The sequence below is a fragment of the Cricetulus griseus genome, chromosome 3, assembly GCF_003668045.3.
Source record: "Cricetulus griseus strain 17A/GY chromosome 3, alternate assembly CriGri-PICRH-1.0, whole genome shotgun sequence".
Classification (NCBI taxonomy): Eukaryota; Metazoa; Chordata; class Mammalia; order Rodentia; family Cricetidae; genus Cricetulus; species Cricetulus griseus.
In genome coordinates this window covers 59,931,583-59,947,194 of record NC_048596.1, presented here as the reverse complement: position 1 = coordinate 59,947,194, position 15,612 = coordinate 59,931,583, and the positions used below count along the sequence as shown (strand labels likewise).

The window sequence follows — 15,612 nt, the reverse complement described above, 5'->3', positions numbered from 1 at the left end:
CAGCTCTAGTGGCAGGACACAGGGAGGTGGCAGGTCTGGGTGGTCCTTCAGTTTATACGCTTATTTGAATTTAGTGGAGTACACAGCTAAAGAGGATGTGTTTTATCGTATATAGTATACATTAGGAAAAGCAACTTGAACTGAAGAGACAAGTAGGAAATATTTGCAGTGTGCATCTGATCAGCATATACTCAGAAAACAAATGCTGAAGATACATAGAGACGTTCAGGTTCTGTGGGCAGTTCACAGAGGCTTGAGAGAGGATGTGGCACAGCAGCAAACAGGCTGAAATGCTGTCTACTTGGCCTTTCCTTCCCTCCTCTCCTTTTCCTTTTCACCAACATGCCACCTATATGGTAACATGCATCCAGCTTGCTGTCCTTCTCCCTTGCTAGCATGGTGGCTTCAAAAGACTTTTTTTTTTTCACCAAGTTCTAGCACCTTAGCATAGGAACATAGCCAAGACCAAGGCTTTCAGTAAAAATTTCTGCATAAAAGGAATTATTATTATCTTTTTATTTATTGGGTTGTTTTTTGTTTTTGAGACAGAATTTCTCTGTGTAGCCCTGGCCTGAAACTTGCTCTGAAGACCAGGCCTCAAACTCAGAGATTTGCCTGCCTCTGCCTCCCAAGTGTTCAGATTAAAGGTGTGCACCACCACTGCCTGGCTAATAAAAAGGTTTTTTTAATTTTATTTTTATTTCATATGCATTGGTGTTTTGCCTGCATGTATGCCTGTGTGTGGGTGTTGGACCCCCTGGGACTGGAGTTACAGACAGTTGTGAGCTGCCATGAGGGTGCTGGGAATTGAACCCAGGTCCTTTGGAAGAGCAGTCAGTGCTGTTAACCACTGAACCATCTCTCCACCACCCAATAAAAAAAGAAATATATACATACATACTTTTTTTTTTTTTTTTTTTTTTGAGATGTGCCCTGTAGATCAGACTGGCCTCAAATTCATAATTATTCTGCTTCCCAAATGCTGGGATAATGAGTGGTTGCCCCAACATTTAGCTTGAAATTGTTGATGGTTAAGTAAATTCTTTATTTTTGAAGCCAGTAAAGATGATTCTACAGGATTCTGATGCCATCTTTATTTCTTACAGAATGCCAACTCCTGTCCAGTGGATCGAATAATATTTAAATGTATTTGTATTCGAGCCCAGTTTAATGGTAAAATCTTAAAGAAGGTAAGTGTAGTTGCTGCCTATCTCTGTTCATGTGTGTCCTTAAATGGTGACTTGCTTTTCTCAGTGAGGAGGTTGTCAGTTCAGTTAGGCTTATACAGGAGTAACTGGGGCACCCATTTTGGCCATGAGCAAAGCCGGAGGCTTGGGCTGTCCATATTTTCTGGGCACAGGATAGGAATCATGATAGAGATGTAAGGGTTTCTGGGCTTGTATTGCTCATCCCTTTTTTTTTTTTTCTTTTTCTCTTTTTTTTTCTTTTTCTCTTATTCTTTTTTTTTTTTAGATTTATTTATTTATTATGTATACAACATTCTGCTTCCATGTATATCTGCACACCAGAAGAGGGCACCAGATCTCATTATAGATGGTTGTGAGCCACCATGTGGTTGCTGGGATTTGAACTCAGGACCTCTGGAAGAGCAGCTGGTGCTCTTAAACCTCTGAGCCATCTCTCCAGCCCTGCTCATCCCTTCTTACTACAGAGCTTCTCGGTAGGGAAGGTTGCAGTAGGATAGGACAAAGGACCATGTGAACTGAAGTTTGGAAAGTACTGTGGGGATGGAAAGGAAGGTGTTTCTTCCTCTCTCACAAAAAGCCTTTGCATATTTATTACGAATTGTCCCCTTCCTGCCTCCCTCTCCTGTCTGCTGTCTCTGTTTTCTATCCTTTCCTTCTTTCTTTACTTACTTTCTTTCCTTCCCATCCTTTTTTTTTTTTTTTTTTTTTTTAAATCTCTTTCCTGTCTGTCTGTCTGTCGCCCTTTCTCTCTCTTCTTCCTCCCTCCCTTCCTCCTTACTTCCTTTTGGTGGATCAAATTCCAGGCCAAATTCTAGGCAAGCTAAACAACCAAGGGCTACATCTTGAGCCCCGTTTCTTTGTTTTGTTTTGTTGAGAGAGGGTCTTACTATGTAGGTCAAGCTGGCCTCAGACTCACAGAGATCCCCCTGCCTATGCCTCCTGAGTGCCAGAATTAAAGGTGTGTACCAACTCACAGCAGCCCTGTTTTTTTGTTTTTTTATTTATTTATTTGTTTTTCGAGACAGGGTTTCTCTGTGGCTTTGGAGGCTATTCTGGAACTAGCTCTGTAGACCAAGCTGGTCTTGAACTCACAGAGATCCACTTGCCTCTGCCTCCCGAGTGCTGGAATTGAAGGCCTGTGCCACCACCGCCTGGTGCCCTTGTTTTTGAAACAGATTCTTAGTATGCTTCAAAAGATTGACCTCATGATTTTTCTCACTTTTAATCTCAGCATTGGGATGCGGAGACAGGTGGATCTCTGAGTTTGAGGCCAACCTGGTCTACAGAGTGAGTTCCAGGACAGCCAGAGCTGCACAGAGAAACCCTGTCTCAAAAAACCAAACGATAACCAGAGAACTTTTAGTTCTCTTGTTCTTCCCCTTCTGATCTTTCCTAGTGATTGAACTTAGGACCCCACACATGCTGGGTCAGCACTCTGCCTCTGAGCTCTATGTGTTGCTGAAATTTTTCTGTGGAGCTGCTGTGGCTTCAGCTTTAAAGTTGTCATGTGCTCTCCCCATTCATGTCTGGTACTTCTTCACTGACATGTAGAGGTTGGCAAGTCAAAACCATGAAGTGTTCTTTATATCACAGGCCTTAGGCTCCTCATCATGTGTAACTCCTATTGTTTGTTTTTGAGTCAGGGTCTCTATATAACCATGGCTGTCCTGGAACTCACTATGTAGACCAGGCTGGCCTTGAGCTCAGAGATCTGTCTGCCTCTGCCTCCCAAGTGCTGGAATTGAAGGCATGCGCCACCACTCCTAGTTAGAGTTTATATTACTGCAACAGAGACCATGACCAAAACACAAATTGGAGAGGAAAGGCTTTATTTGGCTTACACTTCCATATTGTTGTTTATTATTGAAGGGGGTCAGGACAGGAACTCAAACAGGGCAGGAACCTGGAAGCAGGAGCTCAAGCTGAGGCCATGGAGGGGTGCCTACTGACTTGCTTCTCATGGCTTGCTCAGACTACTTTCTTACAGAACCCAAAACCACCAGCCCAAGGATGACACTGTCTTCAGTGGATTGGCAAGAAAATACCACCCAGGCTTGCCCATAAGCCAGTCTGGAGGGGTATTTTTTCAACTGAGATTTCCTTAAGTTAGCTTAAGTCAAGTGGACATAAAACTAGCCAGCATAGAGCCCAAGAAGATCTTAGGCCAACAGATTTACCCTAAATTAGATGCATGTTGTCCTATGAATTGACCACTAGATTCTGAGGGTACATTCAGTGACCAGCAGTTCTGTCTTCAGATTCCAGTGGAAAACACTAGAGCCTGTGAGGATGAGGAGGCCGAAGAAGAGGACCCAACCTTTTGTGAGGTGTGTGGCAGGAGTGACCGTGAGGACCGACTTCTACTCTGTGATGGCTGTGATGCTGGGTAAGGGCAATGTTGTCTTCTACCTGCCTTGCAGGCTCTTAAACTGGTTAAAAGAGCAAGACAGGGAACACTGAGAATTCCACTGTAGTGTAGAGTCCTAGTAGGACCCCGTGACTTACCAACAGTGACACTAATACCTCTCAAGCTCTTGTGTCTATACTTGAGGCTGCTCAAAGACCTTGCAGTGTATCAAGACCAAAGAAAAGAAAGATAGGAGAGTGGGCTCGCCTAGGAGAGAGGGCAGCAGGCTGAGGGGTTGCTTTTGGGACAGTATTATTTTGGCTACTCTGGATCCTTGCATCTTTTTTACTATTATTACTCTTTTCACTATGTGTGTGGTCTGTATCATGGATATGCACATGTGAGTGCAGGTATCTGTGGAAAGCACAGGCATGGATCACCCTGGAGCTGGAATTATTGATGGGTCTAAGTTGCCTGAAGTGGGAGCCTTGTACCCTATAAGGTCAATATATGGTTTTTATCTGCTGAGCCATCTCTCCAGGCCTCTGCATTCTCCTTTTCAATATACTTTCTGTCACTCCCACCACAGCAGGAAAATGAAGAGTATCTACTGTGCTTATGACCCTGTCTTCTGGGACCCTGCTGATGTTCTTTGCTTACTATTTGATCTCTGTGAGTTAGATGGAACTGCCTCCTCAGCCTCTTGCTGTGTCTTGGCTCTTGTTTAGAAAGGTTTTTCTGCTATAAATTGTGACCAAAGAGTTATAGAAATACACTTCCTGAAATGGTGAGGATGGTAAATCTGAAATGTTTCCTAGGACAGAAGTAGCAGTTTCAAGGTTTGTGCAAGAGATTTTTTTTTTTTTAAGTTGTACAGAAAGTTTATTCAAAGCATAATATTACAGACAAAACAATTTATGATCATGTAAACACTCCGTTTTATAAATCAAGAGATTTTTTTATCTGTGCTGGATGCTGGGAGCTGTTTCCTGAACTTGCCCTCACTCTCCGTTCACTGGAGTTCTTCTTTCTGTATTGCCATTTGTGCTGGCTCTGCTGGCTGTTCTTTTGTGTGTGATATATACCGCAGGAACTGAGTTCCGGCACATGGGTCACCTGTTTCCTCCCACACCTGTGGAAATTTGGTTGGTACAGTGAATACCTCACAGCAGTTTTTGGGCCTACCTGCCCCTCATAGGCGATACTCCGTAGGTTTGGTCTCCTCCTTCCCCAGTGCTGATGCTCCAGACTTCCCTCCATGCCTAAAATTTATTTGAATCTGTGTTTCCCCACAACTTACTGAATGTCTCTACTTTACTGACTAACTCTTCAAGAGCCCTACAAGCATCCACGGCCTCTTCCCTATTAATTTGTGTATTTATTTATTTTGAAACAATATCTGACTGTGTAGCTATGACTGGCCTAGAATTGGCTGTGTAGACCAGGTTTGCCTGCCTCTGCCTTTGAGTCCTGGAATTAAAAGTTTCTGCCACCTTAACTGGCTTGTTTTATTTATGAGACAGGGTCCTCTCTGTTGCCCAGATCAGGTCCCAGCTACTAGACTATGCAACCCTTCCCCCTAAGCTCTTGAGGACTGAGATTACCAATGTCTACTCCCACACCTAATTCTATTAATCCTTTCTGTCTGTGGGTTTTATTTCATTTTTGTTTTGTTTTGTTTTTTGAGATAGGGACTTAATCTGACATAAATTGTGTGGGCCAGGCTATGTAACAGATCTCTTCTCTGTTGCAGGACCTGCAGGTGTGAACCACTATGCCTGGGCCTGTTAATTCTGTAAATCGATGTTTTGTTTCTAGTCGTAGTAACTTTTTGTTTAGTTTTTTGAGACAGGGTTTCTCTGTGTAGCCCTTGTTGTCCTGGAACTCACTCTGTAAACCAAATTGGCCTTGAACTCACTGACATCCACCTGCCTCTGCCTCCCAAGTGCTGGGATTAAAGGTGTGTGCCACCACGGTCAGGCCAAGTCATAGTAACTTTTTTTATTAGGAGTTTCTGGGGAATTTTTCTATCTTCGTTAAGATTCTTTTTTTAAAAAAGAGTTAATTTGTAAATCTAATACCGATTTATGTATTTCACCTAACAGATACTACAGTGCAAGCATTAAAGTCCTGTTAGATCTAAAATATTAAAATTAACACTTATTAGTGATTCTCAGCAACTAAATACTGTTGGCTTTTACAGTTTTCCATATCTTCATAATTGTCTTTCAGCTCACAAGTCTAAAATTTCTCATTCATTTTGACACAGAATTACAAGGCTTTCTAAAGATGCTTTGTGTGTGTGTGTGTGTGTGTATGCTTTGATATTTTATTAAATAAGGTAAAGATTGTCTTTGAGTTTTAAAGAATTATGGCTCACTTTAAAGGTCCATGTTCACAGGGAGACAGGAGAAAGCTTTGTGTTGGTATGTGATGTGTTCTGGAGAAATAGGCCACCTCTCCTATGTGTGATGTCCCAGTGATTGTCGCACGCCTGACTGTTGGGTTGGTAGAGAAGTGATTTTTCTCTGGCTCAGTCCTGTGGTCAGTACAGGGTAGTTATGTCACATTGAATTCAGGGCTGGAGTTTCAGAAGAACTTTAATTGTCTTGTGTACTTGTGTTTACCTCAGGGCCATTTGTGTATTCTGCTATATAGAAAGGTAAAAGGTTAAGACTTGAGAGAGTTGTTTCCGTGCTTAAAGTGCTTGATGGAAAAAATTTAAGAAAAAGACCTGAAGCCAGGCATGGTGGCTCACACCTTTCATCTCAACACTGTGAGTTCAAAGCCAGCCTGGTTTACATGGTGAGTTCCAGGCCAGCCAGGTCTACATAGTGAGTTCCTGTCTGGGGGAAGGGGGGTGGGGGTGGGGAAATGGCACTGACCAAAGGATATGGATAGAGAAAAGCTTATGATGAGGTAGAGGCTGAGTACAGGGCTTCTTAGGATACCCTCTTGAGAAACCTGTGTAGCTCAATTCTTTGAAACTTTCCATATCCTGTCGTTGAGCGTCTTGAAGGAGACTTATGACATAGTATGGTCGAAGCATGAACAATTGGGCTGAAATGTAATTGGACAGGCAGGGATAGCCAAAGCCATCAGGCAGCAGGGCCTCTGCCCAGATTGCATGATCCTCTCTGCAAGAATGGAGTAGGACTTTTTGCTAGGAAAGTGTTCTCTCCTTAGCCCCTTAAAACACTCCCTGAAAAGAAAGGCGACTTAGTCATCTGCTGTAGGACATAGTGGGTCAGAGAGTTTCTGTGATCCTTCTCGGGATTAGGGATTAGAGGCAGGGACTGTGTTCCAGGACCAGAATATACTGAGCGTTCCGTAATGTGGAGATGTGGTTGAGCCGTTGGCAGGATGCCCTATGGACTGGGTGTATTTAGATGCCATCTTTGCAACTTGGTTTGTTGTAAGACTTGAGGTTCACGGTTAGGGCTAACACTGTACCTCCTGTTCCCATAGGTACCACATGGAATGTTTGGACCCTCCCCTCCAGGAGGTGCCTGTGGATGAATGGTTCTGCCCAGAGTGTGCAGCCCCTGGGGTTGCTCCCACTCATGGTAATATGTTATCCTTTTTCCTGCAGAGCACTTGGCTCTTTCTTATTGTCAGTTTTAGAGAAGGACCATGGAGAAAATCTGGACTTGTTATGTAGGGTGAACCTCCATCCGGGAAAGGGCTTTCTGTGGACCCCTAGGTAGAAGCTGGGCAGGCTGTTTGTTTGTTTAAGACAGACTCTCTCTGTGTAGCTTTGGCTGTCCTGAAACTTGCTCTGTAGACTAGGCTGGCCTTGAACTCCTGCTTCTGCCTTCCAAGTGCTGGGATTAACAGGTTGTCAATTTGGGCTTTCAGTTCTTAAGGCCTGTTGGGGAAAGCCTGTATTGTGTACTGCACATGACCCAGCAGCCTTTGGCTCTCTTCCAAGATGCAGCTCCTGTAAGTGATGAGGAGGTCTCCCTGCTTCTGGCTGATGTAGTGCCTACTACCAGCAGGCTTCGGCCTCGAGTAGGCAGGACCCGGGCCATCGCTAGGACACGACAGAGTGAGAGAGTGAGGGCAACTGTGAACCGGAACCGGATCTCCTCTGCCAGAAGGGTCCAGGTAGGTAGCTGGCACTAGGCTGGGTCTACATAGGGTGATCTCTGGGCTTGGGAACTGGGCTTAAGAGGTTCTGCTGGCAGTAAAGGGCCCCTAGCATTCTCATATGCCAGGCATAGCATTCAGGCAGTTAGCTTGGCAAGAGAGCAGGTCAGTGTATTGATGATACTATACTTCATCTATGCCAGCAGGACCAATGAGTGTGACTGCCTTCTCAAAGCTTTGATGGAGGGATGATGATTTTTGGAAATTCCTCTAGTGTGAAAAAGGCCACTCACTGCTCTTTGCCCCTTCCAGGCACAAGAGATTATCTTCCTCATGCCTGGCTCCTGGCACTCAATGTTAGATGTCTGTGGCCTCTGTTCTGGGTACTGAGGGAGCTTTGAAGTTCTTTCTATGAAGTCATTTTCCCATGGTCAGTATAGTGGTATCATGGTCTAAGTTCCAAATGGGTTGGAGGACTGGGAACTATCTCCTGTCCTATGCCCTGTCTCATAATCTCCACTTTTGCACTGGAGTCTTAGCCATTCCTCTTTTGCCTTGTGCCCTGGGTGCAGGACAGTGTTGGGGACTGCTATTTCTAACTTACCTCTTTGTTTTCTATCTGTGGGCTCTTTCCCTATCCCTGCCTCATTTGGGGCATTCCTCTTGGCTCACACCTGCTCCCTTCCTTCTTCCTGCTTGTACCTACATTTGATCCTTGATAGTGGAATACCCTAGTCCATTCTTGCCCTGACCTTCCCTCTTAGAAACTGCCAAGAACCACTATCATTGTGATCATCCTGTCCATTCTTGGTAGGAGTGGAGGGAGGTGGTTCCAGTGCCAAACCATTCTGCTTCTCTGGTCAATTTGATGAGCCACATTCAGGGATCTGAAAGGGAATCTGAACCGATACTATCTACTCACATGACCTAGCTCAGTGTCCCACCCATGGAAAGGGTGGTCATCCACTGAGTGGTGCTGTCCCTTGTATGCAGCATGTGCCAAGGTACCTCATGTCTTCACTGCTGGATGAAACTATTGAGGCTGTCGCCACTGGTCTGAGCACTGCTGTATACCAGCGTCCCTTGACACCTCGTGTTCCTGCAAAACGGAAAAGGAAGGCAGGTAAGCTGGCATGATGGCTTGCCTCCCACCATCAGCTCTGTTCTAGAGTCTAGTTGTGTGGTCATTTCTGATTGCTCCTGCAACTTTCTCTGCCTGAAGTACAGCACACCCTTCACATCTGTGGGTTCCATGCTGACAAGCTCATCTAAGCCTAGATGGAGAACACTAGGGAGAAAGAAGTACATCTGGACTGATTGGGACAGATGTGTTACTGTCATTTCCTGATGGAGACTATATTTGGTGTTGACATGGCTTCTGCATTTTCCTAAACCTACAAATACCTGGAGCTAGTATAAACTGTAAGCAAACACTGACACATTTTAGAGGGGACCTAGTGTTGTGGTGTGGGTGTGGGTTCATGTGGGTCCTTGGAGATAAAACCAGAGTGATGAGAGGTGGGGGGCTCAGTCAGGGACTGAGATGCTCTCCTTTAGCTCAGGGCTTTTTTTAAATTATTATTATTATTATTATTATTATTATTATTATTATTATCATCATTATTATTATCCAAATTATACCTTTAGCAAGTTCATTTCCATATCCCAAACATCCTATCTGAGTCAGAGAGACAATGGCAAATGCAAATTCAAGGAATAATGCACTTTGCTAGGTTTTTCTAAAACCAAGTTTACATAGGCTTTGAACCCCAAGGAAACTCTGAAATAAGACTTTGGACAGAAGGTGCTAAAGACAGGGTAGCAATCACATAAGGAAGATCAAAGAAAACCAGGATGAGTTGTAGCTCTGTAGGGGTTCTCCTTACAACCCAGAAACCTGAGAATACATCTGCATCTTGACCTTACCATACTGACCTGCCCCCAGTTTCTGAATACTGTTTGATGCTCCTGGTGGGCACAACTCAGTGTGGATTAGGACTTCTGCCTCCCTAAGTGGATCATAATGAATCTGTGGCCTCTTAAAAATATGCTTTATTGTGCTGGCAAAATGATTCAGCAGGTAAAGGTTCTTGTTGCCATCTCGACAACTCAGGTAGGATCCCTGGAATCTGCCTGATGGAAAGAGAACTAACATGTCCAAGTTGTTCTTGATAGGTTGTGTTTGTGCCAAGTGCAGACACAAAAATTTTCTTCTTTTTCTGTTTTCCTTTGTTTTTTGTTTTTGTTTTGTTTTTTTCTAGACAGGATTTCTCTGTAGTATTGGAGCCTCTCCTAGAACTCTCTCTGTAGACCAGTCTGGCAATCCGCCTCCTTCTGCCTCCTACATGCTGGAATTAAAGGTGTATGCCACCACTCCCAGGTCAGTCGTTTACTTATTGTTGGTGGTCTCATTTGTGTTATTTCCAATTTAGGTCTCCTAAAGAGAAAGCTACAGCTGGGTATGGTGACATATGCTTTTAATCCCAGCATTTAGGAGAAGGCAAGTAGATCTCTAGGAATTTGGGAGCTGCCTGATATACATTGTGAATTTCAGACCAGCTATGGCTACATAGTGAGACACTGTCTCAAAAAGTAAAAAACAAACAAAATAAAACTGCAAAAAAGTAAGCATTTCACAACCCCCTACCCTTAGTTTAGGAACTATTGACCGTGGATGGCTTCTGAGGGAAGGAGAATCAGTTTTCTTAAAAGATGTGGCCTCTGAGAGAGCAGAGATGGCCCTGTACACATGCAACACAAATTGGACTTGGACTTGTGGTTTATTAAAAACAAGAAGAAGAGGGCGAGGAAATCATGAAGGTGAGAGAGGTGGGAGATATGAGTTGGATCCAGGAGGAGGTCTGGGAGGGAATTTTATCAAAATATGTTATGTGCATATATGAAATTCTCAAAGAAATATATGCATTCAAAAATAGTAAAACTGCTGGAAACATCGTGCATGCAGGTCATCTTGTGAGCAGATGCTTTCATTTTTTTTTCTGGCAGTGTGGAAGAGTGAAGAGGTTAGATCATCAGCTTGATGTTACATTTAACTTTAGAAGTACCAAACTTTCCAACTATCTCTTACGTATATCTGAAAGACCTGCTTACTCTGCATATTATGAGTGTATTCTCAAAGACCTACCTACTCTGCATATTATGAGTGCATTCTCAGCAGCATCCATAATAGTTGAGTTTTAATTTCTACTCATCAGAGTGTGTGTGTATCAGTCTGACTGTCTTTAGAATCCTCTTCAGGAAGCCTCTCATTTCATCAGGAGTAGAGTTTAGAAGCCAGAATCTTTTCTGTGTTCTGAATAAGCAGTTGGTCATTGTCTAGGTCAGGCTTTTACTTCTTGTGTTGTGCGTCTGTGTCTCGTGCTCTTCATGTCACATCCTGCTTCTCAGTGCTGATTGTTAACAACTCATTTGCTCCATCAAATTATGTAGATTGCGACCAGCATTTGATTAGAGGTAGGAGTTTGTTTCCTTTTTAATTCCAATAAGGACATACACTCCTCTTTAAGGGTTTTTTTATTTTTTATATTTTTATGTATTAGTGTTTTACCTCCCTATATGTTTGTGTACCACATGCATGCCTATTGCATACAAAGGCCAGAAGAAGACATTAGGTCCTTTTGATCTGGAGTTACAGTGGTGAGCCCCATGTTGGTATTGGGAACCTAACATGGATCCTCTGCAAGAACAACCAGTGCTTTCACCACTGAGACGCCTCTTCAGCCTTGGTTTTGGTTTTATTTCTTTGAATTTGTTTCCCTCTCCTGCTCCTCTGCCCACCCCCTTTTTAATAAAAAAAAAATCTTTCCCCCTCAGCTTCCTGTATGCTAGGATATTTGAGGCATGGGGCAGGGGTAGAGGCAGAAGGATCAGGAGCTCAAGGTCATCCTCAGCTACATTATGAGTTTGAGTCCAGCCTGGGCTACAACGGAAATCCTTTCTCAAACTAAAAGTGAAAGTGCTTATTTGAGTTATGATCCAAGTCAGATTCATGTGTTAGCCCCTTCTCTTTGCTCTTCACTGCCTCCTGTCTGTAAACTGTATGCTTGAACTTAGACACTTACTAGACCTGGGCATGAGTTCAGTGTGTTAGATTTTTGTGTTGCAAGAGTGTTCTGTGTCTGTGCCTTTACTCTCAGTACTTGGGAGGCATAGGTCAGTGTGTCTCTGGGTTTGAGACCAGCCTGATCTACATACTTCCTAGTCAGTCAGGGCTATGTATTTAACAGTCATAACAGAGCCCTGTAATAAAAACTAGGTGAGCTCATTCTCCTTCCAAGTGTCTTCCTGTACTGTTGTCCCTTCTACTGTGTTGCCATGAGATAGTCAGTGCCTATGAAAAGAGAGGCAGTGGATGACCCAAGTGCCTAGACTACTTTATAAGTGTCACATGAACTAACGCATTGCAATCCCATGGTTGTCTAATAACCAGAACCACAAAGCCAGCTATAGGGGTTGACCCATACCACATGTACACTCTAGGAAGAGATTGGTTCCTGACCCAGACAGAGTTGCTTAAGATAGCTTGAGATTTCATCCCATTATTCCAAATAATACAATTTAAAATGTGTGGATTTCTTTCTTCTTGAAGTTCCCTCTTGGTATTTTTGTTTATGCTTGACCATGGGTTATGGGAGCCATAGAAAGAGCAACCAGGGGAGAAGGGGTACTATGTTCTCTGCTTACTGGGGGTTTCTGGGGAAGATAACTAACTGCCCTGGATCTGCTCTCATATGTAGCAGTGTAGTTTGCAGGGGTATCAGGACCAAGCGGCCTTTCCTTATTTACCAGCTCAAAAATGAAGGTGTTTCCAATTACGTGGTATTCCCTTCATACTCTGCCACATCCTGGTGAACTAAGTCCTAGCTTATCAGAATCCTAGAATGAAGAATCACAGGAGCACCTTGGAGGTTGGGTTTAGACTAAAGCATAAGTCTTTTAACAATTAACTTCTGTTTTTAGAGACTGTGCCTGCAGAAATGTCCAGAGCGCTTGTCTTCCAGTCTCTAGGGGTACTCTCTGTTTGGACCATGAATGTAGTCATTGTTGTCTTCAGCACTTGGTTACCATGGGTTTTTTTGGATTTATGTAATTTATATGATGGTTCTAAAAGTCTGGTCTACTCAGAGTAATGGAACCCATCCTTGTTATTTGGATCCTCCTCCCCCCAGGAGCACATTACTTTAAAATGTTACCGGTTTATTTATCTGATTAAAAATCCAAGCCTTCAATCCTAGCACTGGGAAGCAGAGCCAGGCACATCTCTCTGAGTTCTAGGACAGCCTCCAAAGCTACACAGAGAAACCTGTGGGGGAGGGGCGGGGAGAGGATCCAAGCCAAGTCAGTGCTTGTAGCCCAGGCTGCAAACAAGTTGGTACATGTCTGTAATTCTAGTGTTCTGCAGGTGAAGGCAGGAGGATTAAGAGTTCAAGGTCATTTTACACTGCACAGTAAGAACATGTCGCAAAAAATGGTAGCAGATAGAGATGCTAGCTAACAAGCCTGATTTTAATCTCCAGATCCCACATGGTAGAAAGAAAGAACCAATTCCTTCAAATTGTCCTCTGACTTCTATAACACATGAACAAATAAAATTTTAAAGGTGGGGGGGGGTTGTGTTTGAAGGAAAATGGTCCCCAAAGGGAGTGGCACTATTAGGAGGTGTGGCCTTGCTGGAGAAGGTGTGGTCTTGTTGGAGGAAGTGTGTCACTATGGGGTTTGAGCTTTGAGGTCTCCTATGCTCAAGCTACTCCCAGTGAAACAGTCCACTTCCTGTTGCCTTCTGATCAAGGTGTAGCCAGCACCATGTCTGCCTGCACACAACCATACTTCCTGCCATGATGATAATGGACTAAACCTCTCAGACTGTAAGCTGCCTCCTCAATTTTAATGTTTTCCTTTGTAATAGTTACCATGGTCATGGTGTTTCTTCACAGCAATAGAAAACCTAACAAGACAAGGGTGCTGGGAAGATGGCTGAGTAAAGTTAAGAAAGAGCCCTTGTTGCTTTGCAGGAGATCTGAGATTGGTTCCCAGAATTCACATGACTGCTCATAACTGCCTGTTACTCCAGTTCTAGGGATCCAACGCCGTCTTCTGAGTGCCTGGGTATCACACGCATCTGTGCACATGCAGACAAAGCAGATGGACATACATAAAATGAAGAGAATCTTCCAAAATAACTTTTTTTAAGCAAGGCATGTACCGACATTGAGAAGCTAGGTAGAAGAATTGCCATGAATTCCAGACCAGCTACAGGCTGAGATAATTGTTAATGCAAAAGTAACTAGGGACTGGAGAGGTGGCTTTGCAGTTAAGGTCACTGACTGTTCTTCCAGAGAACTTGGGTTTAATTCCAGACCCACATGGCAGCTCACAACTTTCTATAACTCCATTTTCAGGAGACCCAATACCCTCACACAGACATACTCTCAGGTAAAACAACAATGCACATAAAATAAAAATAAATTAATTTAAAATCTTAAAAGAAAGGAAAAGAAGTCTTTGAAAGAAAACAGTAAATAAATTTAAGTTAAAAATAGAGAGCCACACATATAGTACTTGTGAAGCGGTGGTAGGAAGATTAAGAATTCAAGGTTATCTGTAAAATCGGGGCGCTAAGAAATGGCTCAACTGAAGAGAAGTGCTTGTTACTGTCCAAAAGGACCTGAGTTCAGTTCCCAGTACCCACATTGGACAGCTCATAGCTAACTATAACTCCAGTTCCAGGGGTTCTAAGGCCCACTTTACTCCTTCGTGGTCACCTACATTGTGTGCACACATGTGTGAACACACACACACACACACACTGTGTATTGTATGTAAAATTCAAGCCAGCACACAATCCTGAGGTGCCCAGATCCTCTCCCTAGCTTACTGGGCTTTCCCCCACCAGACCTGGAGGACCTGCTTACCTGGTCAGGAAGGGCCCTGCAGATACTGAATCATAGACATTGAATGTTGTCTTTTTAGGGAAACGGAAGAAAGTCCTGGGAAGAAAGAAAATCCGGTCCAGGTCATCTGTGAAAAGTAAGAGTGGGGGTACAAGAGCTAAGAAACGGCAGCACCGTGTGAGGAAGACAAAAGGGAGGAAGCTGAAGGTGGGCTATTTCAGTAGTGTCCAGTTTAACAGTCTAGCTCCCCTATATGGCTCTGCAGCAGGAAGCAACAGAATGGCTGTTTTTCTGTTGCTCTGTGGAACAGTTCAGAGGTGGGTGGGTATGTTTCTAGGTCCTTTGGGGTGGGGAGTTGTGTATGATGGCTGGAAGCTCATGCCTTTAATCCCAGTATTCAGGAGGCAGAGGCAGGTGGGTTTCTGTGAATTCAAGGAGTTCCAGGACAGGTTCCAAGGATACACAAGAGAAACCCTGTCTTGGAACACACACACACACACACACACACACACACACACACCCCACCCACCCCACCCCACCCACCCACCCCACCCCGCAAAAAGAAAAGTTATATATGATGACCCCTGAAATATAGAGGCAGAGAGGGAAGACTGCAAAGCTCAAGGGCCGAGTCACCTAGTAGTTCCTCGCTGGTGAGATCAAAAAGCTCTCACTCCTATTCTAGGGGCAGGTGTGGACAGACTGAGTTGAAGTCCTCAGAGCACATAGCCTGGACTTATTTCAGTTGCTGTGTCCTCACTCAGCCCTGCTGCCATGAGACAAATTTGGTAAAGACACAGGAAGCTGAGGAAAAAAAAAAAAAAAAACCCTTAGCCATGTGTTTCCTGTGTTTTTATGTGAATTTATGCTTGTTAGCCCATTGCCTGATAAATGTTCTGTAGAGTATGGTTGTATATAAAGACATGCATAGACAGTAGTTTGAACATGTGTTCTGTTTTTGTTTTGTTTTCCAGACAGGGTTTCTCTGTGGCTTTGGAGCCTATCCTGGAACTAGCTATTGTAGGCCAGGCTGGTCTCGAACTCACAGATCCACCTG

At 43.8% G+C, this 15,612-nt stretch overlaps 1 protein-coding gene across 7 annotated transcripts in view; it reads left to right on the top strand.

The window, feature by feature from the left end:
- Phrf1 (PHD and ring finger domains 1) overlaps positions 1-15,612 on the top strand; it is a 29,610-nt gene that overhangs the window by 7,095 nt on the left and 6,903 nt on the right. For 6 of the 7 annotated variants that reach the window (XM_027408979.2, XM_027408976.2, XM_027408978.2 and 3 more), the window contains exons 5-10: positions 1,107-1,190; positions 3,467-3,594; positions 7,024-7,121; positions 7,487-7,662; positions 8,638-8,767; positions 14,635-14,762. In XM_027408979.2, the coding sequence (XP_027264780.1) occupies positions 1,107-1,190; positions 3,467-3,594; positions 7,024-7,121; positions 7,487-7,662; positions 8,638-8,767; positions 14,635-14,762 (744 nt within the window). The remainder of the gene's footprint in view (positions 1-1,106; positions 1,191-3,466; positions 3,595-7,023; positions 7,122-7,486; positions 7,663-8,637; positions 8,768-14,634; positions 14,763-15,612) is intronic. The other variant, XM_027408974.2, reaches the window with a different exon arrangement.